Genomic DNA, 26127 nt, shown 5'->3' on the forward strand with positions numbered 1-26127 from the left:
ACAACTAGAGCAAATTGGCTCAGTCTTGGAAATCAATTTCGTTACCCCTTTTTCTGACTGTGAGTTCTCAGTGTAGCATCGGGTTCACCATGTCCTTGAGGGCGGCACAGCAGGAGGCAGAACTGTAATAATTCTGTGCAGTGCTACTGGAGGGTGCAAGAGGAAGTGCTAACTGGTAAGGATAATTGCTATCTAAGCACCAGATGGGCTGAACCTGGACCTCCTCTCTTTCCTGAGGAAGCAAACCCAGTTTCCTTAGCATTTCTTCCTAAGTAATGATCGCCTTGTTTAGTCTTTTTGTTCTCAGTACTCTCGTCAATTTGGCTCCATCTTAACTGAAGAACAAGGTGGCCAGACTGATCCCAGTATAATATTCTTTACTCTGTGCTAACTGCTTCTGTCTCGGTGCTATCCAGATGTGCTTTAGAAATGTGCTGGTTGTTCAACATCCATGTTGTTAACAAAATACTGAATACAATTATGGCCGGAACAAATTTCTATGGGACTCTACTTGAAATACTCACTGAGTTTGAAAATGATTCACAGATATCATCTAAGTGTGAGTCAGATGAGTGCTTACAATATACGGCACTTTCAATACATTTCTCTGTTTTGCGTGGAATGATTTTTGTATGGGACCTCATCAAAAGCCTTAGTGATAAGTTATTTGCATACCTTATCTGCTAGGTAGCTCTCATGTCAAAGAAGGAAATGAGACTCATTTGACACAGTTTGTTCCTGAAAAATAAGTTTTTACTGCAGTGTTAAAGAAGCAGAAAGCAATTGTGTACTTAGGACAGTTTGACTTATTTCCATTCTGGCAGGTGACTTTGTCATTAAGTTGCTTTTTGGTTTTCAACAGTTTTTTGGGAAGTTCTTGTTGAAATTCTAGAAGTCATGCAACAAGAATGTATTAGAAATCTCTTACTTTTATAGAACAATGCTTTATCGCTTAAAACTGACATCTGTTCTTACAATAATAAACTGTAATATGGAATTCATAACAACTCTTGTAATGGTGTGACCTATCTCAGAGCATGACTGTAATTTGAAATGTGCCAGACTTAACAAAAATTTTCCTGGTTTTGCAGGAGAAGTGGGGATTAGGAACTATAGCTGGTTCCATATGACAACATATACTCCAACAGTGGCAACATGTACTATTGTTTTTTGAGTTTAGTTGCATTTTTTTTCCTAGTATGCTAGCCAATTACATGAGGTGTGAAAGTGGAGTTCAAGAGTCTTGGGTTCCCTTTGTGACTGATATAGATAAGGAGTTTTTTCAGAGCCTGAAGGAAACCGCTTAAATACTTCATGGATCTTTGTAAATATCCTTATTTTCTGTCCTGGTGTTTTCTTCCATCCTCGTTTCTGTGAGAGGATTTAGTACTGCAGCAGGGAGAACCATAAGAAGCCTTCAGATATCGATGATTGCCCAAATGTTATGAAAGCTTTCGGGTTATAAAATGAGCATCTGAGTTTTGTAGATGTCTGTTCGTCTGGTTTTAGTGGGTCCTTTTTGCGGTAAACAATATATTTCCAGTTCTACTAACTACATGTTGTATTAATTATTTTTGTTCACTGTTTAAGTTGTAATACCCAGCAATAATCAATATAACTTCCTCAAGTAGTCATCTCATAAGCCAGCATAAGATTTATTGGAGGATTCTGACATCTAGACTGTGTTACTGAAAGACAATTAACTCTTCATGGTAAGGAGCAGAAAACCATTTATTTGCATTACTCTCTCTGTGCAGCCCTAACCAGTAACTCTAAAATGCATTTCCTTTTTGTGATCGCAAAAGACTTGAAACCAAAGATGCCTCAAATGGAAGAGAATAAAAACCACAAGAACCAAACCTCAACAACCTTGCTAAGAATCGTTAGCACCATTGTTATCCCAAGGAGATGCTTGTTGTATAGTGATTTAAAACCTGTCACCTTTAAATCCCGTCCAGTATATCCAGTTTGCTGTATAAATATGCCCTCTTTCTTTATTTCACTTGTTCTTCAGTTCATTCCTGGAGCATGTAATTTCAGTTGAATTTTAAATACTGCCAAATGCTAGGGGTTTTTTGTTTGCTTATTTTGTCACAGAAGCTGGATACATGGCATAAACCCCATTGTCTTAAGGACAGTTGCTTTTTGTGTTATCACTCAGCCTTCTAAAATATTTTTATATGGCTTTTGATTGTTAGTTTGACCTTTCCTTTGAATCTAGCAACAGATTCAGACATTATTCTAGTGAGATTTTTTTCCCCACACCTATCCATGCATTAGAAACATAGGCATTCTCATATGTATGTGTTTGTAACCTGAATTTTGCACCTAGTTTTCTTTGTTTTAAAAAATTCATGTTTTCAACTAGCACGATAAAATATAACAGTAATAAAAAAGCAACGTGCTACAGAAGTGACATTGATCATTAGAAATTCTTTTTGATTTTTTTTGAAGGCTGGAATTGATGCTGTAATGCTTGGTTGTGATATCCTTTGCAAGTACTCAGTATTTGCAGTTTAACTGAGCCACTTTTTGGATTCTTATTATTTTGAACACCTTGGCAGAACTTGCTGTCTGTTCCTCTAGATTCGTATGCTGGGTTGTGTAGTTTGCATTTACATTTAATAATTTTTCTTTATAGAACCCCTGCTTCTTTGAAATTCATCTGTGTGTTGACTCTTCTGATAGAATATAGGAAAATGTGTACCAACAGATTTCCATCTGGCAACATTTATATGCGTTAGAATCTTGTGAGTAAATTTCAAAACAGAAAATCAGTATTATTTCAGTGTCTTGCCCTACCATTTAAATAACATTCCTAGGCAGCTTAAATTTGAAAAGGTGTGACTGATGCTTATTTTATTGTGTTTATGTTCTTTTGATGGATTTTGTTAGTATGATGAATTCTTAGTCAAACACTCTTGATTTTTTTTTTATTTTTTTTTTTTGACACTTGTACTTTGATATATGTAGAGGGTCTTTCACCATGCACATGACTCCTAATATGAGACAAATGGAAAAACCTTAAATTAGTACTTCAGCTCCCAGTGGGCATACTAATGCATCGTTGCATGGTATTTTACAGTAGAAGATCTCAACAGAAGGGTTGACACTGTAGATGTTGAACACTGCCATGTAGTTAGTATGAGAACCAGAGTGGTGGCCTGTGGTTGTTTGTGGGTTTTTTTGTTTGTTCGTTTGTTTGTTTTTTCTTCCTGCATCTACTTCCCAGGTCCAGAGTTCTGCCTTAGCAAGGAAACTGGCCAACTCCAGCTAATTGTAGTTAGAGAAAATTCCAAATTATGTTTCTAAGAAATTTGCCTCAGTGTGACTTCCAAAAGAGGTCTGGATTTAAATAAAAATACACAAAGATGTGCATTTATTTCAAGTGTTATGGATACCACTCATTTCTTTGAGGTATAGGGAAGAATGTTATTCACTTCTATGGATAAGAGGAATCATGTGGAACAAATGTGTCAGCTGGAGAGCATCAAGATGTTGTTTGGACCAAAAATAAGCAGACTTCCTCCCTACTTCCATTCAGCAGAGCCCTGAAAATGAAGTTTAGAAAATGAACTTCTGAGCCTGTTAAATACAGAGAAGAAGGGAGAAATTCAAAAGGGGAAGGGGGGCTTAGAAGATGGATAGAGAAATTGAAGAGATTGACAAAGGGAGGGGGCATAGAAGTGGCAGGGTACAAAAAGGAAAGAAAATGAGAAAGGAGTTGATGGGGAGATAAGCTGTATAAATAGGGAATGTTTCTCAAGGTTCTTGGACTCGTAAATAGAGCTTTTAAATGTCTTGTGTCCTTAGCCTGCTGACATAGATAAAACTTTATGAGCAGAGTTTATTTGACAGTCAACAGAGAGAGAATATGATAAAATCTCAATAAATAAGAAAGACCTTAAAAGCTGAGAGATCTATAGGTTTATAGGTTTGGTTTTGTTTTTTTTTTTTTTTTTAATTCTAACCGCAGTATTTGAGGAGATGTCAAAAAGATATTTCAAGAGATATTATGCTTATGATAATAAATTTTAAATGAAATAACTATCAAGAAAAAAGTGCTTTTAACCTTTTAGCATTTGGGTCACAACTTGAAACTCAATAATTTCATAACTTTTTATCCTAGCTCCTTCTGTATTACTTTCAGTTTTGTTTATCATTTAGGTAATGGTGATGTCAGCAAACCTCTCTATCAGTGTGATATTAAGTGAAATTAGATCTAGGTAAAATGATATTATGATAAAGAGAAAAGTATGAAAGGAGCATTCAGTGACAGATTTATCCCAACGCCAAATCTGGAGGAGTCCTCTATAGTTATATGCTGAATACAGTCAGAATTTAGGATGGTTAGTCCAATCGTTTTCAATTTTTCTTGTGAATGAGCTTTTGCTTTTGTTTATCTTTCTTCCACAGCTTTAGCATCTCCAGTTCAATTGTCATTGAGAATATTCATGCCTTTCCTTGAATATTTCTCAGTTATTTTCTTTGCACAGTGCCAAAGTCACCTGTAGCAGTATGAACTGATGAAAATACAGAGTTGTTTCAGTTTATTCTTCTCTCCTCTCTTCCAAAGGCTAATCATCTTAGTTTGTTTCCAAGATGATATGTGTTGCTTATTGGAAAAAAGCTTTGGGGTTCTAAATATAATTAGGTAGGGGGTGAAAAATGACATGGGGTGTACCAAAGGGCAGTTTTTTTGTTCCAGCTGGAATTAATGGGAATGAGGGTAGCAGCTGACTGCTGCTTGTGTGTGCCTTGCATGGCAAACAGTACCATTAAAGGATCTCAAGACTTATACTGTTTCTAGGGAATATACTGGTGAATGCGGGGCTCAATATCCATGCATATTGCAACCTAATGGAGAAAAGTCCAGTAACAGCTGCCCTTGTGTGTTGTAAACATTCTTCTAATAAACTTTTTAAGGATCTAGATATGAGGTGTTCAGTATGTATCCATCTACTGATAGTATTATAAATATTGTATTTCTGACCTTCAGATTTTCTCTCTTGATCTCTGGTTAAATGATATATTTTCCAGTTTGACACTGCTGACATTCTGTCTGCCTGGTCTAAAATTGTTGTACTATGATTCCTTGTAATCCCATTGTCATGGGAATGATATATCTCAAATGGTGAATATGCTTCAAAGTAACATGGGAAAAAACACACACTGGCTAAACTTCATTTACAACAAGACTTTTTGTTGCAAAATGCATTCTTCAGTGTCCAGTATAATAAATTATTGCAAAGTTGATGTATTTAAGAACACTGCTGTTCTACTAGATAATGTAAAAGAGGATGAGCCACTAGTCAGGTGGATATTGAGGATTTCAATTATGGTTTTAGTCAGATTTTCCCTTGCTTTTGATTTTCCATGCACTGCCCTACCAGGCTTTGCAAGACAATAAACTAAACAGTACTGGAAATAGAAGCTTCCTGTTTTCCTTTGGTGGCGAGGACTTCACTTACTCTAGAAACGTTCTCTTCTCTAGAACTGGTGAAAGTTAACTTCACTTCTAGAGAACTGAAGCATAAACCACATGAGGTGAGAAAGAGAAGAAATGAACATGTAAAAATTTTGCACTCTGGTATAATTTTTTTATATGCTTGTTTTATGTTTTTGAACACAACTCAAAACCAGGCCTACCTTAGAATTCCATGCCTGTTTCAGAAGTTGATTGGATGTAAGATGTGAATGAGACCTTGATAATGTTACCTGCATTCCTGATAAGTTGAAGTCTATTTTGATTCAAGTATTTTATGAAAAGTCAGTGGGAGTTGTTTATGCAAAACATTAATGTCCTCATTCCTTTGTTAGTAAAAAGAACTGAAATGAACTTAAACATAAAAAAAAAAAAAATTGTCAACAATAAATGTCAGGCTGATAAAAAACTCACCACTGACCTTCAGAACAGTGAGATTTGATGATGATGTGGTTATCCTCTGAGGTCAGGAGAAGATCAGATGAAGCTGTGATGACCTTAGTCCTCTGCAACCTATACATTCTGCATAACATCCCATGCTCATTTGCCACATCTTTTCCACTGTCCAGGACATTATTTCTGTTTGCAATTTTGCTTCTCTCCATTATTGTCAAACTACAGCAGAAAATTGAATTCTCTGGCAATTCTCACTTCTTGGTCAGCTGTGCACCTGTTCATAACCAAAGCACTTAATGTGCTGTGTATGTGACTACACATGTGAGTGAAAAAGCTATTGGAGCACTGGCCATGATACCTGTATCAGCAAAATGAAATTGAAAGGCCTATAGCACATAACTGATTACAGATCATTTAATGTCATTGTAGAATTGCTTTTAACTGTAGTTTGTCTCTCCTCTTTCCCGTTGACTTGTATGGCTGACCTTAGTTTAGCTTGATTTACAGGCACAGAAATGCTTTTATCATTTAGAGTTAACACACTATCACAGTGCATGCTGGAGGCATTCTGATCCAGTGTCCCATTTGCATCACTGAGATCCTGCCATCAATATTGCTTACTAGCCAGCTTTTGGATTTCTACTGACAGTTTGCAAAATGCTTTTATTAGCTTCTAGAATTACGTTTTTGTTTCTGATTTTAGAGAAAGCTCAATATTCTGTAAGGAACAATAACTACCAAGTAGTTTTGAGATTACATCTGGAAAGCCTCACAATCACTTACTCATTAAATAGTTTCTTTCCTTATTTGGGATCTTACTTTTTTCCCCCCACATCTTTCCCTAGAAAGAACTGATAAATACAGGTCCAAGCAATGCTTAAATTGAGGTATTGGAATACTTAAGTGCTGAAAACTACTTTGCATAGAGACAGAGTCGATAGATGTTCTGCTCTGGGTGGACTGAACTCAGGAATTTCATGATACTATGAATAATATTTTTCATTTTCCTTCTCATTCTCACAATAGATGAATTTCACTCAGCTCTCTTACCTCTTGCTGTCTCTCTCACAGCACGCAAAATCCTGTGAGTCAGCACTCCCTGCGAGAGCAGAACAGCAGGAGAGCAAGGCCAGAAATAATGCAGAGTTTTCGTGGGGGTTTTCTTGGATTAGTCTCCTTCAGATTTCTTTTCTATATCCCAGAAAACTTGAGAGTGCAGATACTTGCTTGTCAAGAGGCTCTCTGACACAGAAGTAGGCTGAAACACATCACTCCTGCACAAGTGTGGTTTGAATATCTGAGAGGGTGAGGAACATCCTTGGAGGCATGTGGTAGCCAACTTTACTGGCTTTCTGATAGACCGGCTTCCACCTTGTTATTGATGGAAAGTGGCTGGAAAAAAAAAGACCCCTCTATTTGATGAGGCAATATATGTGGAAAGATTGCTTTTATCCTTCCCTTTTTCTCTTAATTTTTGTCAATTTGTCTGCCTTTAGATTGCAAACTGCCTGTGGGAGTGAGGGGTTGTCCCCCTCCTGAAAGGTTAGAAGTATCTTGTCAATATGGTGATTCTATTATGGACAAGCTGCTAAGGAGAGTGGGGAAGGAAGAACTTATTTCTGTGTTTGGTCATGCCATCTGAAACATAGTCTTTGTATTTGTGATATTTAATCCTCTAACACAAACATCCTTGGCTATATTACCTATAAGTAGTAAGAAAATACTTTTATATTTAGTTTCTGCTATTAACTCTAGTTTTAGAAACTCAAAGATATTTCTGTGCAACTGCGTATAGAATTTTAGTGTATCCATGCTAGAACAGTAGACTCTGTCCAAATACAATCAGTCTCAGAAAGAGGGAAGTTAAAATGTGGCATAAAATATAAAATTTCTCAGTGATATTTGAGAGCTTTGTATCATTAGAAGAATTTAGGAGAAAAGTTGACAGGAATAATCCTCTCTGCTTCATCAGGCACCCACCTTCTTCAAGGCCTAGTTTTGGAACTTTTACCTAATAGAAGAATCTGTTTTGTGGGTATGACTTTGGAAACTTGGAATACAAAATCAAGTGATGTTCTTGAATGGAGCTGTCCCCGCATTGTTCAATTCATGTGCACTTGACTGAGCTCGTAGATAATGGATCTTTAGGTTCTCTATTATACTTCCAGAGGAGATTGATAAATAGTTCTCAGTACTATTTTTTTAATGTTATATGGGAATGCCACTATTGAGGCTTTGTTTTTGGTGAGAGGATTTTAGTAGGTTTTTGCTTAATTCCTCAGTGGCTTGTATCGTTCGTTTGTTTGTTTTTACATTCACTCTCGCTCTGCAGAAAATTGTTAATTGCAAATCCATCATGGAGATACCCACTCAGATTTATAGACTGAGTTGATAAAGATAAAAACACTATGCGAAAGGATGACCTTTACCAAACTGTTTTACCAAAATGACTCCAGAACTATTCAGTTAAAGTTCAGGGAGAAGAATGTGAGTTGAACGAAGGGCTGTTTATTTCCAGAGAGCAGCTTAATCCTTAATGTGCTTTGCTTAACCTTGCAGGATCTTCTGGGAGAAGTTAACACTTGCCTTTCTTTGAAGTTGCCAACTGAATTCTGAAGACTTGGCAATTGAGCACAGCACTTTGCTGAACTGACACAGCACAAAGGTGGGGAAATCACATCATTGTTAATGAATGTTTATCACTACCTTTTGAGAAGATTAGTTGTAGCTTAAAAAGAAGTGGATTGATGGTAACTATGTATTTCACTGTTTTGAATAATGTTTCAGGTAAGGATATCAACATACTTCCCCCCTCCTTGTAGTCATAAGTCATAGTCATAGAACCTAGTAGAACAGGTAATGTACAGTAGCACAAACAGCACTGAGAAATAATATATTTCAGTTAGTTATAGCAGATACCCTGTGTGTTTTCAGTCAGTACTGGGATGAAGATAGGAACAGCAGAAGACTTTTTTTGAATGGTGAAAAGGCATTTTATGTTGAACAGCTTCTAATCTAGTGCAGCTAATCTTGTATAATGTCTAACTAGTAAAGCTTTCCTCTAAAAGGATAGTACAATGAAGTTGCAAGTCCATTATGTAGGTTATGAAAATAGTGTTTTGAAATAGACTACTTGATTTCAAGAAAGAGTGGTGAACTCAGAGGTGGAAATTATTCTCATCCAATACACTCGTTCATGCAACAGAGTGAAAGTGGTAATGGCCACAAACACACACTGGGCAGTTTTTTCCACTTCTTTGGGAAAATTTATTGACTTCCATTTTAATGATCTTTCATTTCACTGTGCTACATTTGTTTCTTACAGGATTAACAAATGCAATTTCAAATAATTCACTTCAGTAGCACATCTCCTATCAACAATGCATAGATGTATTTATAGTCCAGAGTAAATACCAATAAGACCAAGAAACCAGTCAGCCAACCCTGTGTTAATATGTTATTTTTTATATATCTGTTCTATATATGTATTCTGAAATTTAATAATGCTGATCAGAAACACATTTCAAAGCATAACAATGAAGCTATCTGCAGTTGCGGACAATCTGCAATTGCAAATATCTTATCACAGATTTATTCAATGAAACATGTTCTAAGACGAGCTTCAGTTTATAGGCCTAGCTTAACTCTGATGTATGTACAGTGTAAATATGAGGTGCTAGCATTTAATCCAGAGAAATACAAAGCATTATAATGCCGTGTTGTAACAGACCATAAGGGGGAGTACTTAACTACATTGAATAGTTACAGCTCACAAACAGAGAGGCTGAAAGCAGGAGATTTAATGTAAGGCAGCTGAACATAAGTAATCTCTTCAACTCTTGTTGATAATGAAAATCAATTTCTTAAAAGAAGGCTTCAGATCTTTAGACTCAAAATAATTAAGACACTCTGTGTATATATGAAGTCAAATAGTAAATGCCTTACTGAACCAGAACCATTATAAGTAGTTTTCAAAAACTGAGTGGTGTTTTTTTGGTCACTTTGAAAGGAGTTTGAAAGTTTCTTCGTTTATTTGACTGGATGGTTAATTTATTAGTTTAAAATTAGGAATAGTTACATATACAAAATTAATGTTTCATTTTCTTTCCCATATTAATGTACTAAATGCAGATTCTATCTGTAATTTTACCATAGGCAGTTGATACAGTTCTTTTATGATGGTGTTGTTTACTAAGAGACCTTTTGTTGTTACTGTTGTGACTGAGGTAGGAATCTAGCCCACAGCATACATTCATGCAGGAGACATTTGCAGCTGTCAAAGTTGGCAGCTCATTGGCTTGTTTTGAGATCTGTGGATAAAAACCAGTGCAGATTAAAGACAAGATATAGGATTGGGTTTTTGTGTGTGTTGTGTGTTTTTTATTTTTTTTTTTTTAATGAACTGACACTTGGTATCAAGGCGGCTTAACATCATAGATAACTGTTATTTTATCCTTGCAAATTCTATGTGGAAGAAATTAGAGTAATGTGGCACTATTGAAAGAGAATGTTACACTTTGCCTTTTATTTTGGAATCTTTGTGTTCTTAAATGCTTTTCACACAATTTAAGCAAGTAATAATTACTGAAATTAGATAGAATTCTTAACATTCCCCAATTTGTCAGCAGTAGAAATAAGACAAGTACAATGTCAGAGCTTTGGTCTGTACAGGTGTATGATACCCTCTCACTATACCTTCATCAGCAAAATATTGTGGTAGAAGATATTTTCAAAAGTTACTCTTTTTCGGGACCAGAATGTGTAAGAAAGATAAGTACTAAAGTGTTCAGTTTCACATTCTTATTTGTCTGCCTGACAGGGCAGATAATTCCTAATGTGCATGTATCATCTTATAAACAGAGACTATAAGCCAAATTCTGACTTTGATACACTTTCTGGTGAATAGGTGTTTGCTGATTGTGTTATTTCAGGACTTAATATTTGTTCAATTTGAAATGAGGTCTTAAATGAAGACGTTGTTTGAAGATGATGTACAGCCATTGATTGTAAACCGAATGGATTCTCGCTCTGCTGTTGGATTGATTAAACCGTGATTTCTGAGCTAGAGAATTGGGAATAAGTGATATCAAACACAGACATTCCATGTACGTTTTCATGCTTTTGTAAGTCAAGTTCAAAGAAGTGTGTCAATGGTATATTGGAAATGATATCTTAATCTCCATCAAACCACCTCTGAAAAGGATGAAAACTTTGAAATAAATTTATTTCTTAACAATGACCCCAAAGACAATTGTTGCATTTTTTGAAAGGACTACTTTTTCTTGCTAGTGAGTTTGTGTTTATGGGAAACAAGTAGTGTGTTCTCAGCCAGGGGCAATAGTTTGCACTTCTTTCTAAGGCAAATCGAGTATTTGATGTTCCTTCCCTTTCCCAGCAATATCAGTGATCACAAAATTGTGGGAACTTGTCTAAGCTGTTCTTAGCACAGAATTGTCCTTATATAGGAACAACATCCTTTTGTGTTGAAGTAATCAGTCCAAATCATTTTCTGAACAATTCTTCCTCCAATTCACTTTACTGTTCAAACATTTGCTGGATAAAATATTGCTACATGTAACTCCAGAATCTGGCTTTTAAAAAGTCTTTTGCTTGATTTATTTCCATTTTACAAACAGAATGACTGGGCTTTCAAGCTTGAAGGTACATCAAAAGTATGAGATGAGTTCCAGAAGAATTTACATATTGAAAAAATTCCACGGAGAAAAAATTAAACATATATGAATAGTACCAAAATCTCAGTGATGCACATTAACATAATATGATTAATCAGGCTGGAATTTAATTTTGTCATGTCTTAAGCATGAAACATGTTGAGCCATGATGCCAGGTATTCTGGTATAACATTTTTGCCTGGATAGCATAGTAATAAACAGATAGAAAGAAAATGTGCCCCAGATTAACATAGCCCCTCTGTCTCTGAATCCTTCAGGAAAAAGCTGCTGTCCTAAATCTTTGGTGATACAGAACTGCTGTCTCCAGTAAAGTAGTACAAACTGAACCTTAAGTGTTTTCAACTTCAAATATTTGACCTACCCAATACAGGCAAAAAGTTTTTTAACATTCATAGAAGTGAAACGTGCATGCACGTATGTACACACTGGTATGTAGATACAAAGCATGTTTTTTTCTGCACCAGGTGCCGTGTAAAGGGCACCACTCTTCCCTAGCACTTACTGAACTCTTGTTTTCTTATTTAGACTTCTGAAAATCTTAAATCCTTTATTGAAATACAAGGGTTTTGACATCTGTTCAAGTTAGTTATACTAGCTGGTGCAGAGATAATCCAGAAGCTGGCCTCACACCAGGAATGAAAAAGGAAACTACTCAGTGTAGAAATCACAATACACATCCTATTCTCCTTTTTATATGAAGGCTTCAAATAGAGATTCATAAATTCATAGGTGTTAAAGCTGCAAGTGACTTAACAGTCACTAGAGAGTGTGACCTTTTGCACAAAAGAAATCATGATTTATGTAAATAAATTCTTCCTTTATGTCCTATGATTGTGATTGAACTGAAGCATATAGCTCATAAAAATATCTATCTTTGGTAAAAAGAGTTTCTAGTGTTTGAAAACTTGCTATAATCCAGCTGCACAGAAATTAATGAAGGTGGATGGATAACATCTGCCATGCATTTCTGGTGAGAGTGCGAATTGATCAAGATAGCTGCATGTCACACTATATTGGTCTACATCTAGGTATATCCTATTATAGCTAGTCCTGATATGCCAATATATCACTATTAAAAATCAAAATAATAGTTAAAGAAACGATTGCAACTTCTTTAAACAATAGCATATGTTTTAAAAAAACCCAACAAAACACAAACACCCCCCACCCTAAACACTTTTCAGTGCTGCTATGAAAATCTAACAAAAACCAGTAATCCAACATATAATACATAGAACTGGTTGTTCTGAGGTTCATGTTGCTCATGCCCATTTAAGACTCTGTGTTTACGAAACTTAGGTAAACCAGATAATGTTACCAGCAGGATGAGTTGAAATAAAGGGATGGGGTCATGTCCTTATTGGCATTGCATCTAACTAGTGTTTCTCCACCAGTGCTGCTGTTCTACTGAGTTCAGCAGAGTTATCTCTGAGATGTTTCATTAAGACAGGGACTTCTAGGTTGACTTGTCTTTTAAACACCCTTTGGGGAATAGAGGCATTTCTTTTTAGTGAATTCTAACTACACAATAACACCAGCTTCTGCAGAGCAGAGCAACAAGTGCCGGTATTAAAAAAATCTGGAAAAAAGGTTCTGGGATGTTTTAAAATAAAAATAGCCCTAAATTTAAAAATAAAGAGAGAAATTAGGAAAACAAGAGTTCTGACATTGCTTTATGTTGCCTGGCTTCACATCAAATGAAACACATTGTTCAACCTTAATTGAATGTGGATATTTTGGGATAATTGATCAAGAAGTTTCATTTTTGGTTGAAAAGAGAAACAGAGAAACATTTTGGTCTAATTTCGTGCAGAACTTTTTCCTTTTCCAATCAAACAAATTCAACAATTATTCACCAAATGAACTGAAAACACTTCCTTACTTGCTTGCATTCCTACACTATGTGTGCTCCTCTGCATTCAGTATAAAGCATTTGCCAACATAAATGCACCAATTTGCCTGAGAACTGTATTAAATTTGAGGTCTAACAGGGTTACTATACAGGTTGAAGAAAAGGGTTAGAGCTAGATTAAACAGAGAAGAGGTGCAAAAGCGCAGCTGAGAGTTCTGTAGGGGGAAATTACTGCTTGTATGACCACAAAACCAAGCCAGGTGGTGGCTTCTGACTCAGGTCTGACTCTAGTCTGTCAGACACTGTTAGCCCAAACACAGCTGTTACCTCCCCACACCTAACACTTTTATACAAACAGGAAAGTTTCTTTATTTGCACATGAATTAATTAGCCATAAACGCCTCTGGCAATGTGGTTAAATGATCCCAGCAATCCTGACCCTTCCTACCCTAATATTATCTGCATGCCCAGAATTGCTAGCCCAGTGGTCCATTTAGACATAGGCCACGGAATCCTATTGAACTCAGCTCTTAACTCTACTGAACTCTGAAGATTTAACATGTTCATTAGCGTTGAAAAATGATTACTTTTCGCCAAAATTCACACACAGGTTTCAGACCCTTGCTCGTGCCAGTGCTCAAGCAATTTTCTCATTTCTAGACTAAGTCTAAAACACCTTGCAAATGAGCTCTGTTTTCCCCAAACGTAATGATTATTCTAACCCGATTGTTGATATGGATATATCATGCATAATAAAGTGAGGCTGCTGGCCCAGACTGAATCTAGTCTAGTGGCCCCTTTGATACTGATATCAAGTTATACATTTTCTGACCTTGTGGATCTGGATCCTAGCCCTTACCACAAAATCAGGCTTCCTTATCTTCGCTGCTCTAAGTCCCAGGTTATTCTTATCTCCCTTGTTTGTAGCCATACTGAACACCTGTTCTGTGTAAGTACAAACCAAACTTACATGCTAATATATATTTTCGAACCTACCTCAACCCCTTTTTATTAACTCTTGTGTATTTCAGCTATAGATGTAACCTTTATCCGAAACATCATCCTATTCTATTAGCATTATTTATTATCCAAAGTATCATGGCCCAGGAGGTAAAATCATGTTAAGAGCACCAAATTTGGCCTAAGTATAGTCCTAACCTTACCTTATCAGATCTTACAAAAGCTATTGCCCTTGATTTCAGGTTGACACTGCTTTGGTCATTCCCCTGTATTTAGAGTGGGAATGAAAGTGGTTCCTCTGTTGAAGGTTTGTATACAGATTGGCTGAGGTTTACATTTCAGGCACAGAGTTGAGACAGTATCTCAAAATATTGTGGGGTGAGATATTTATATCTGGGTGTAACAAGATTGCTGCTTGATAATTTCCAACAGAGGCTTTCTTGAATGTGTATGGCTTAAGCTTGCTGTATTTGAGTCTTAGGATTACACTGGAAAACTGTTATATGTTCTCACAGCTGAAGGATATTGAAAAGCAGTGATTTAAATAGAAGGTGAATGAGTCTGGAGCTTCTAGTCAGTTGTGAAAATAAAAAAAACCTGAAGAGAGCTAAGTATGCCACTTAAATTTACATATATGCCTATTTTGAAATGTAAGGAATGGGGAGAGTATCAACTGCTTTTCAGGCATATTCAGCATGAATTACTGTGAAAAGTGACACATAACTCTTCAGGTGTATCTAGTTTATTTATACTACCAAACAATCTTAACAAGGTTGTGTGTTTTTAATGTATCCATTTAAATGGATACCTGTAAAATGTGCCTTCTGAGGAAAGAAAGCAACAGGACAGACCTTCAGTCATTGCTGTAATGAGAATATATTCTCAAATTTAACAAGAAAAGAAAACCTGAGCAATCACTGTTTTAATGTATTGCTAAAATCTGTTTTGCTTGGTTTGGAGATGATTGAGAAGGCTATATAGCCTTTTCTATAAAGTAAGTCCTAGAGTAACTGGCTCTACCATCACATTAATTAAGTGCCTTCTCAGCTGATTCTTCTAACCTGAGGTGGCTCAGGCTTTGCAAGAGCAAGGCTTTTCAAGTTTTTCTTGGTGGCTTACAGAGTCAAGTGCAAGTGGTCAACTTCTTTAGGCTCAGACATTTTACAGAGAGGCTGAGTTGTAAGTTTTTATGTCAAATGTACAGTACTGAGTTGTGAGTGACAAGGTGGTAACAAATAGTAACTCCATCTGTTATATGTTCTACTTATTTAAAGTAGTTTAATTTTGTTAGTTTAATGCTCCATTATTTTCCTAAGCATTTTTTCTTGAAGACTCCACTAAATTGCTATGCCAAGCAGTGTAAAAATAGCCTTGAGAACATCTTATGAATCCAAACACACATAGTAGGACTACATATGACTGAAGTAGTACTGTCGGTTACTTTTTCTTTCCACTTAGTTCTTTAAAACAAACAGTTATCCTCCATTTCTGGCCCTTGTTTTCACCCTCCTATGTTGTACTGCTGTTTGTTTACACTGGTATTGGTGCTGTAGCATGCTTGTGGGCAGCACAGCTGTGGAGGTAGCAGGAGGTGATGCTGTGGTGGTTTGCTGTGGAGCGGCAGGGAGTGCACTCCACAACTGTGTTTCCCCACAAAGGCTGGTGGGTTTGGTGTTTTGTTTTCTGTTGGTTTTGACAAGTGAGTAATGAAGACAGTATGTATAAATGGTTGCTAAAGTTATAGAGTGTTTGCTCCAACAATTACTACATCTAACTGATAGAACTGTAATGTTAATGCTTTGGCAAAATAATTTTATATGGAACTAAAAAGATAAGAATTTGTGTGTATATATATAGAATGTGTATATATACATAATTTACAATTAAATGCAAATTATCTGAAGATACTTTTCACAGAATCACAGAACGACTGGGTTGGAAAAGACCTCAGAGATCATCGAGTCCAACCCTTGGTCCAACTCTAGTCCGTTTATTAGATCATGGCACTAAGTGCCATGTCCAATCTCAGTTTAAAAACCTCCAGGGACGGCGAGTCCACCACCTCCCTGGGCAGGCCATTCCAATGTCTGACCACTCTCTCTGTAAAGAATTTCTTTCTAATATCCAGCCTAAATTTCCCCTGGCAGAGTTTAAGCCCATGCCCCCTTGTCCTATTGCTAGCTGCCTGGGAGAAGAGACCAATCCCCACCTGGTTATAACTTCCCTTCAGGTAGTTATAGAGAGTGATGAGGTCACCTCTAAGCCTCCTCTTCTCTAGACTAAACAACCCCAGCTCCCTCAGCCTCTCCCCATAGGTCTTATGTTCAAGTCCTTTCACCAGTCGTGTTGCTCTTCTCTGGACCCGCTCCAGCACTTCAATGTCTTTCCTGAATTGAGGGGCCCAGAACTGAACACAATACTCCAGGTGTGGCCTCACCAGTGCAGAGTACAGGGGAAGGATCACTGCCCTTGTCCTGCTGACCACGCTATTTTTGATACAGGACAGGATACCATTGGCCTTCTTGGCCACCTGGGCACACTGATGGCTCATCTTGAGCTTCCTGTCCATTAGTCCCCCCAGGTCCCTTTCTGTCTGACTGCTCTCCAGCCACTCTGTGCCCAGCCTGTAGCGCTGCAGGGGGTTGTTGTGACCAAAGTGCAGCACCCGGCACTAGGCCTTATTGAACTTCATCCCATTGGAATCAGCCCATTTTTCCAGTCTATCCAGATCCCTCTGCAGAGCCCTCCTGCCCTCCAGCAGGTTGACACTCCCTCCCAACTTGGTGTCATCAGCAAATTTGCTGATGATGGTTTTGATACCTTTCAACTTTTATTTGATAATGTCTATAGCTAATTTCAGGTATTTATTAATGGTCTGTATCATATGTCCTTGTTATATGCCTGTATCCTTGCCGTCATCAAATCCTTCCTACTCAGAAACTGTCCTCCTGGACAGAGCCATCTTTTTGCACTCACTGCAGCAAACTGAAGAATATGATTTCCCCCAATATTTTCTCTCTCAAATGTGAAATTTTGTATTCCGTCTCAGAAACATCCGCTGTTAGAGTTGGATTTATGTAGTTCCTTTAACCTTCATCTGTCAATATTAATCAAAAAATATTTATTTTCAGTTTCCTTTCACAGTGTGTATGCTACCAGAACACTACAGGCTGTTGCAAAATTGGTCTCAACCTTTTCTTCCAGCCCTCAAAGGTGAGTGTAGTCACTCACAGTCAGCCCCTGCCCCTCCTCCCTTGAGTTTTCAACACCTGTACAATGTGTAGGAAAGGATCAAGAACACATTTAAACTCAAATGACCTACATACTGGTGAAGTACGTAACCAGGAAGCCACTGAGTGTCTGTAAAGGGAAAGATACACACTTGAGACATTACTTGAGACAGAGAATTTTCTGGATTTACTAACGTACAAAAATATACATGGATTTTTTTCCCTCTGCAGGTTATGCAATGTGACAAGACAATGGACTGACTGATCACATTTTCTGTAGATACAAACCATACTGTTAGCAAAATATAATTTTATCTATGTTAACTGATAACTCATGTTCAGTGATTATGACACTTACATACACAAATTACAGTTCTTTAGTCAAATCTGTGTATATAGTGTCTATATCATGTACCATTTTGCCTAGATAAGCATTTTCTTATAAGAGATACCTTGGACTATTTTCCCATACACTTTAAAGGATGACTACATCTTACATCATTATTTTAATCTTAGTAGTTCACTACTATTGAAGTATCTTTCTCTGCAGAATTTTTCTTCTTGGCATGATTTTGATACACATTGACTTACAGCTGTCAAAGCTGTAGTCTGTGTGTTGTTATACCTGTGGCTTCCTCATTCTTTGAAGGGTAATAGGCAATTGCTGTGCATGTTGTGTTGAGATATGCAGGTGTTCCATGTGATGAGTCTGCACAGCAGAGACCAGTGGGTAAGACTGTAAGAGAGAAGAAACAGTATTTTCCTCAGTGCCTCATGCAAGTGAATCAGTGATCAGTACCAAAATCTACAGATTTTCTCCAAGTCCTGCTACTTGACTCATTTGCTTTGGACAGTGAAAGCTGGGTGGTAGACTGGTATCACTTCTATGATGCTTGAAGCCAAATTGTAGAAGAGTAGCCTAGAATAGCTGGAGTTGAGCTAGCTGGATTTTGAAAACACATATGTAGTAATGTCTAAATATTTGTTCTTGGCTATATGATAACTTTGGTATCTACTGGTACCTGCTCTCCATAACAGTTATCATGGTCTTGGAATTTAGGTCTTTCTCCCCTCTAGCTTGGCCTGATTTTACATCTGTGTAATTCCACATATTTCAACACAGTTAAACAAAATAGAGGCTAAATTTGTTTGTGTATCATGCTTGTATTCATGACATTTTTAATTCTGATGCACTGTAAACCTCATGATGATCTGCCAACAGCAAAATAAAACTATGATATTGAATTACATCTTTAATAACATCATGAAAGACAAAGTGAATAACTTAAAATGTCTTTAAATTATAAACAGCATGTATTTTTAGTGAAGTTTTGAGTGAATTTTTGGAACAGAACAGCATTCAAAAATAGATTTACCTGCTTTATATGCTTCCTGCTGTCACAGTTAATAATATATGACAATAATTAGTTTAGCCTAGGAATAGAAAAACAAGGGTATGGGAAACAGTTGGAAGAAAGATGTTGAAGCTTTCTGACAGAAAGTTCTTCAGTATGGTGTGCTCTTCTGTTTTGTCACTTAACTAGTGAATTACCAGCTTCATTCATAGTTACACAATAGTACGTTGAGTCTGATTTTTCCCATAGCAGAAAATTAGCTTTAATTTCTTAAAACTGGATCCTCTATGCAGCAATAAACATGGGAAAGAGGAGTAAAGCTCACAATACAAGTACTTCAGTTAGGTGGAATTATACTGTCTCTCTGCATAGTGTAAGAATGTGTCAAAACTTGTGATGGAATTTCCTAATAAGCAGGTGTGCATCATAAAATAATGGCACAAGATTTACATCTGGGATTTAAAGAGTCAGAAAGACGGCTCTAATGGCTGTCTTCTCAAAAGTATCTGGGGACAGTGTGGTCTTCTTAAAGATTGATTGACATATGTTCACAGCTCAGCAAGTATGCAGTGCTATACTGGCACCGGCCTTGTAGGGGCTACTGCAACTTTTGAATGGACTTAATTAAAATCAATTTTCTGCACAGTGAAATGGGGGAGTAAGTTTTGAGATAGCCTGGAAAAAGACTTTCCAGTGGATTTGAGAAGTAGATTTTTATGTAGCTGGAAAAAAAAATTAGCTTTCATTGTACTGAAAAGTAGAGCCATCAAATCCACACTGCAAAATACAAAATATTTTTTGTGATACTCAGGCAGCTGTCAAATTATACGTGAATTCAGCAAGAAATTGAAATAATGCTTTTGTGAAAACTGTGCCACAAGACTGGTTTTGGATTAAAAAAAATCCAACTGGATAAAGCAAACTCACTCTTGCTATGTTACTTCTGCTGTAATTAATTCTGCATTAGTGGCACTCAGAACCTCAGTAAATCAAAAAGGTGAGAATTTTGCCCCATTCCACTCTGCTTTCTAGCTTCCTTCAGCTCAGATTTCTAGAATAAAAAAGGCTTCTAATATTTTTCCTTCACCTGCAAAATTCACAACATGTCACTCAGATGAACATCTGTTTTGTTTTCTCTCTGGAGATAACACAAAGATACATGTAATCCTCATCAGCAATTCTTTCAGCTTCTCTGATGCTAGCTCTGACTATTTTCTACAGCTTGTTTCAGCAGAGTGTGCAGAAAGAGCTCCGTCAGGACCCACTGTACTTTTAGCCATTACCTGTTGCTTCTGCTCAATAGACAGAAAATGAAAGTTTCTTATCTTGGTGTGATTCACATAAACTTTTGAGAGGACAAGGGGACATACCACATAATATTATTCATAAGTTTTTCTTCCCTCTCCAACAACATTATCTATGGTACTTACTCTTATTTATTCATCTCTTTTATATAACCTGGTCTGATTATCTCCTCAGCTTGAGGATGTGGGAACAGCAAGCCAAAGAAGCTTTCCCGCGCTACTGAAAATTGAGTGTATAGTTGAAAGCTTTCTGTGAAACATGGCAATAGCCTTTTCTCATTTCTCATTTTTCATTATTTTGGCCTAAGAACATCTATCTTTATTAAATGCATCATGCTTTACTATCTGTGAGTGCAGAAGACATAAATCTCACACATACTGCTGTTTGTATATTCTGTAATGTAAATAGGTCTAGAACTGCATTTGCAGTGTTAGTGCAAGATGCATCAATTCTACCATCTAGTAATTATTGTAATAACTAATTAAAAGAAGATACATGATCAAATTAGCTGTTATATTAGCAGTGTCTTACTAGAGGAGTGAGGGAGGAAATAAGGGTCCTTTATGAGAGAATGAAGGTGATGGAATAAGGATTTTTATATTACAGTGTATTGATTACTGGTATTATCTTTCTATATAATAAGTTTCTGCAGTGTCCACAGGAATGTTATTTATTCATCATTGAGAGAAATATTCTTCTCAGCTGCCTAAAACAGCCATGCAACCTTGATACTGGCAATGAGATGAATGTGAGTCTAAATAGATGGTGCTCAACATCCAGAGACCCTTACTTTTGTAAACTGTGTTTGGAAGAGATGGATAACTGTCAAAGGACATGCCTGACCATGTATATTGATGGGATTATGTAGATATGTCTCTGCTTGTTGCTGAGAGGTTAACAAGGCTCTCATGAGACTACAGTATAAAGAAAACCATTGATGCACCAGCACAAAAAATCAAAGAATAGTCCAATAACAATCACAACAAGGAGCAGCAGCTACCATTAGTAGAGTAACCAAAGGGAGCAATTGTAAGCTTTGTTTCTGAACACAGAAACTGAAGAAAGACTGAAAATAATAGTTTCCAGGGAATATAGGCAGATTGATGTGAGTGGAATTATTTCCTGCTAGGATTTGTTACAAATTACTTTTCCTCATTCTGTAAGGATGAACTCTTTTGCTGTATTTTATTATTCAGCACTGTGATATCGCTCTTCCCTAGTTTCCTCAGAAAAGGCTTAGAAGAACAAACCCTTTCTGTACTAGCTGTGTATACAATCAGGTGAAGAAGCTGTCAGCTCTTGGTATGATTTCTGTGTGGGCAGTTTTTGAGAGATGTTGCTAAATACAGTTTTATTCATGTTTTAATCTCCAGTTTTGGGGAACAGGTGGGGAGGGAGTGGAAGATAAGCAGCTATTCAGGCCATATACATCAGAAATGCTGTAGACTTGATGACAGCAACTACAAGATTTCATATGCTCTCTAAGCCTACTTTATCTTACCTGCCAAATGCCATGATACAGCCAAGTAAACACATTAAAAGCATACTATCAATTGATCAGTTTTCCAAAATTCTTGGTCATCTGGGTATTTAACAGAGTTTATAATTTTTGATGTAACTCAAGCATGTATATTTGTTACCCTCTGAAAAGTTCCAGTAGTTCAAAGAATATAAATGCCAAAAGAGATGAGGGAGAATTGATTTTTAATTTTATCTGAATATTTCCAGGATATAATACACTTATTCAAAAAACTGGGATCAAATGTAACAGCATGATGTTCTGTTTCTTTATTTTGTAGGCTAGCCAGATTGGCTTACCATGCTCATTTTGTCAGAATTTATATATTGGTTTATGGGGAAAAATGTAGGGACTGAAGGAATAGATTCAATGTGTTCTCAAACAAGGTTTTCTGTTGCAGGTAGCAGTGTCCAGGAATTCCAGATACTGATCCCTTTTGTGCAGTGGAATTGTAAGATATTAAGCTTGTTGTTTACCTACTAAACAATAATAAAAACTTTCCATGTAATATAGAATTAAAGACAAACTCAAGGCCTTCATGAGTCCATATAGCTCCCAGGTGACAAGTGAAGCAGAAGATTGAAGTAAAACAAATAAATAAAAGGATTAAAACAAAGCCCGTACTTGTTTGTAAGAGACAAAATTTCGCCAAAAAAAGTTCTTAAATATTTTACATTTTGCTATATGTACATCTTTCAGATGTATGCATTGACTAAGTGTAACTAGTACAAATATAGAAAAATTCTATGTAATAACTTAAATATAATTGGATTTCCCCAAATTTTTACTAAAACCAGGAAAAACGCCTGCCATATTACTTTTAGGAATCGAGAGATTGGTAGAACAGGTATCAAGAGCAAAGGGGAGTGTTTAGTAGCCAAGAAGGCCAGAATTTTATCAAAAGCAAAGTCATGGCAATATCTGGACAAACTCAAATATCAGAAGGAATTTTAAATGTCCATGAAACTGTTAATTGGAAAATGCTTAATCACCAAAGACTTTAAAATGAAAAAACTAAGAGAAATTAATCCTTGTGAAACAATACTGCATGAAACGCTGTTAATCCTATGTGAAATAAATAAACAAAAAAGTATCCAAACAATCACTTCTCTAGTTTTATGATGGTACTTGAGAGATGCTTTCTCTGAAGGTTAGCATACTGTGGCTGTGTATTAAAAGCACCTTTCACTGCTCTTCACAGGGAAGCTATATAAAATGGGCAAGCAACATTTTATCAAATATTTACAATGCAGTGCACATGAAAGCAGGGCACTAAAAGACTATCTGACAATAATCAAGAAGGTGCAGGGAAAGCATGTGTGAATACTGAAATTTGAAGGACCTAAACTGTCCTCTCCAGAAATTGTGTGTTCTTGCACTTTTCATCCTGAGGAAACCCCCATTTGAAGCCAGAGCAGTACTTTGGGCTTCAGGCTGAGGCCTGCACTAGATGCTGCTTGAAGACTGCTTGGGATGCTCTTGTTGGCACAGACACCATGACTGATCAAAGACAACTGTTTAAATGACCATCAGCATTTATATATATCTCTTTCTTAATCTGTGCACAAAAATGATCCCCAGCAAGAACATCAGAACATGGAAACTTGTTCTAGATTTCCCCCTAGGGATGTGAACTACTCTGAACTCCAGGAGACTCTACTGAGAGGGAAAAATTTCTGCAAATTTCTGTGGTTTTAGGCCACTAATATGTGGTGGAGGGTAAGGTTATTCTACGTGGTGTCACAATGCAGATAACAAGATACTTTGTCATAAATGAGACATGCTTTTTCTCTGCTGTATTTGCTCTCTCCCTAATGCATTTTCTACTTTCTGTGTTGCTGTCAAAAATACTATAATGTAGCGTTGTAGGAGACTAGGTTATTGACTCATCTGGGATATGGAAATCCTGTTAATTTTAGAAAGTGTGTTTAATAAAATTGCATCATTGGCAGATACCTTTTCATAATATTATACTGCGTTTATTAGACAGAGAAAATCTCTTTGCACTAGGTTCAAAGCCAGAAATTGATTTCCAAAGGAGCTGGATGCCTAGGTTGCTTAGATATTTTGAAAATCCCAGTAGGCCTCTATTTGTAGTTTTTGGCACCTAAATACCCTTGAAAATCTGGCTCAAGAGTTATTACAATAACACAAAGGAATAATAACTTATGTTTTTCATGCCAGAAGGATTTTACTGGCACTAAGCATCTTGATGTTACACTAGGGGAAATTATATATACATGTTTGAGAGCACTGAATTAATTATATCCTAAAATAAGACGTTGTTTAACATATGTAAAGAATCTGTTCTCAAATACATTATTCCTTGTGGGGCTTGAGATAAAGTGCTTTACCAGCCTAGGAAGGCTATAAACAGGGAGATGGCCAGTATTCACTGGTTCATTGGTAGTCTGGAAACCAGACATGGAGCAACTGAAACATATTGCTCAGCCTTAACGCCAGACTCATCACTATTAATTTTTTTTTTCTCCTTGCTGCTATTCTTTTGCTTAAGCTTCTTAAAGTCTGCTTGTCCATTTTCCAGTTCCTATGAAAATATCTCATATAATTTCAAAATAACCTTGAAATGATTTATTTTGACAATTTTGACGTTATGAATCAGAAAGAGGAATAGATATTTTGGCTTCTGGGTTATCCTTAAGCGAGGGAAGAAATAAATGGAGTCTAGTCAATGTACTGAACTATGTATGTATTTTCTTCATGGCCTCAGGAAGACCCTAGAGCTAAAAGCTCTATATTAATTTTTGATGGTTGGTTTCTATTCTGATGAAAACTGTTTCTTTATATCTGTGGCAGGTAACACAGTTGAAGAAGCAAGAGCTATAGGGCTGTGAAAACTTCAGTAATACTTTTATAATTTTATTTTAAACTCATGGCCATAATTGCAGAAAATAGCTTTTCACTCATTTTTTCTGTAACTCAGGTTGTATATCCATCTGTGATAAAAATGACTGAAAGTAAAATTGATAGATCTGATTCAGGCAGGACTTTTCCACCTTGCTTCCTCTCCCGAACATGAGCGATGAGAATTGCAAGATATAATGTTCTTGACACATTCTGAAGGACTGGTAAAATCCAAATTCTCTGCTACACTAAAATTAAAAATCCAACTTGACATGGAAATGGGGATATTCACAACTGAAGTAGATTTGTGCTGAAGTAGATGCACGTGCTGTAAGCCTGGTTCTTTGCCCTCACTTTGCTCTGATGGAAATTCAGGGTGATACCTGACTGGATCCAACACAATGTCCGCAACTAATTCTAGTGTAGTTCTCTGATGACCAATGCCCCATCCTCTAGGAGAATATGGTGCATAGCCTCCATAATCTCCTCTGTAGTGGTTTTGGAGATCAATAGGTGCTTAAAAGCAGGAAGATAGTTACCTTTTCTGTACTGTACCTGCCACAGAGAGCAGTACATTCCCAGGCAAATAGAAAGCAATACTGGCAATGCACACCAGGAGCATATTTAAACACATCTCTAACGCTTTGTTTTTCATTGCCATGGTATCAAAACAGCAAAGGATTTATATTATTGTAAATCTAATTTCTAAAGCTTGTTTTTTTGTTTGCTCTCTTAAAAAAACCCAACAAACTCTCCTTTTAAAATCAAATTAATTAGATAGAAGCAGCAAGTGTACAGGCTCTTCTACAACATATTTACATACTGTTATTTAGTTGTGTTCTAAGACGTTGTCGAGGGTTGTGATTGCAGGATGACAATAAAACCCTGGCAGATGTATTGTTAATCTCCTCTCCCCCCACTTCCCCCTCTTGCCCCTCCCTCTGCCCCCTTCCCACTAAGGACAGGCGATTGGGAGGGAAATAAGGACTGAGAGAAGAGAGTTGGAAAAATTAACAATGTTTTACTAATGCTACTAATAAGAATAGAGAAAATAACACAAAATATACAAAACCAATCTTGAAAGTCTCAACAACTGCAGAGCTGGCACCCAAAGTCCTGGATTGGACTCTGCAGCCCAGCTCGGAGCTGGATTCAGTCTCTCACTAGGCCTCAGTTCACAGGGACGACTAGCAAGGTCCTCTCCTAATGTCAGCTATAAGCAAAAGGAAAGAAGGTGGACGAGATCCTCGTGATCTCCCACTTTTGTATGAAGTATTAACGTGAATGGATTGTTATACACAGTTGGTCAGTTTCTTGATCACCTGTTTCTTGTTGCCCCTCTCGCGAGAGGTGCATCCATGCTTATCAATAACTTCGCATTCCATTGCTATGTTTACCAAAACTTGTACCTGGTTCTCCAGGAAAATGCAGCTAATATGAAGGCTTTAGCTGACTTTACTTCGCTAA

The 26127-nt window shown here is 36.8% G+C and overlaps 1 protein-coding gene across 1 annotated transcript in view; it reads left to right on the forward strand.

Moving 5' to 3' along the window:
* Positions 1 to 10848: 10848 nt before the first annotated feature.
* Positions 10849 to 26127, forward strand: part of DNTT (DNA nucleotidylexotransferase) — a gene marked incomplete at its 5' end in the record, with an annotated part of 112592 nt that continues 97313 nt past the window's right edge. Inside the window, 2 exons of the mRNA XM_082054194.1 lie at positions 10849 to 10931; positions 17531 to 17599. Coding sequence (XP_081910320.1) covers positions 10849 to 10931; positions 17531 to 17599 — 152 coding nt within the window. The remainder of the gene's footprint in view (positions 10932 to 17530; positions 17600 to 26127) is intronic.

This window comes from Streptopelia decaocto (assembly GCF_964273445.1).
Source record: "Streptopelia decaocto genome assembly, chromosome: 5".
In the NCBI taxonomy this organism is placed as follows: domain Eukaryota; kingdom Metazoa; phylum Chordata; class Aves; order Columbiformes; family Columbidae; genus Streptopelia; species Streptopelia decaocto.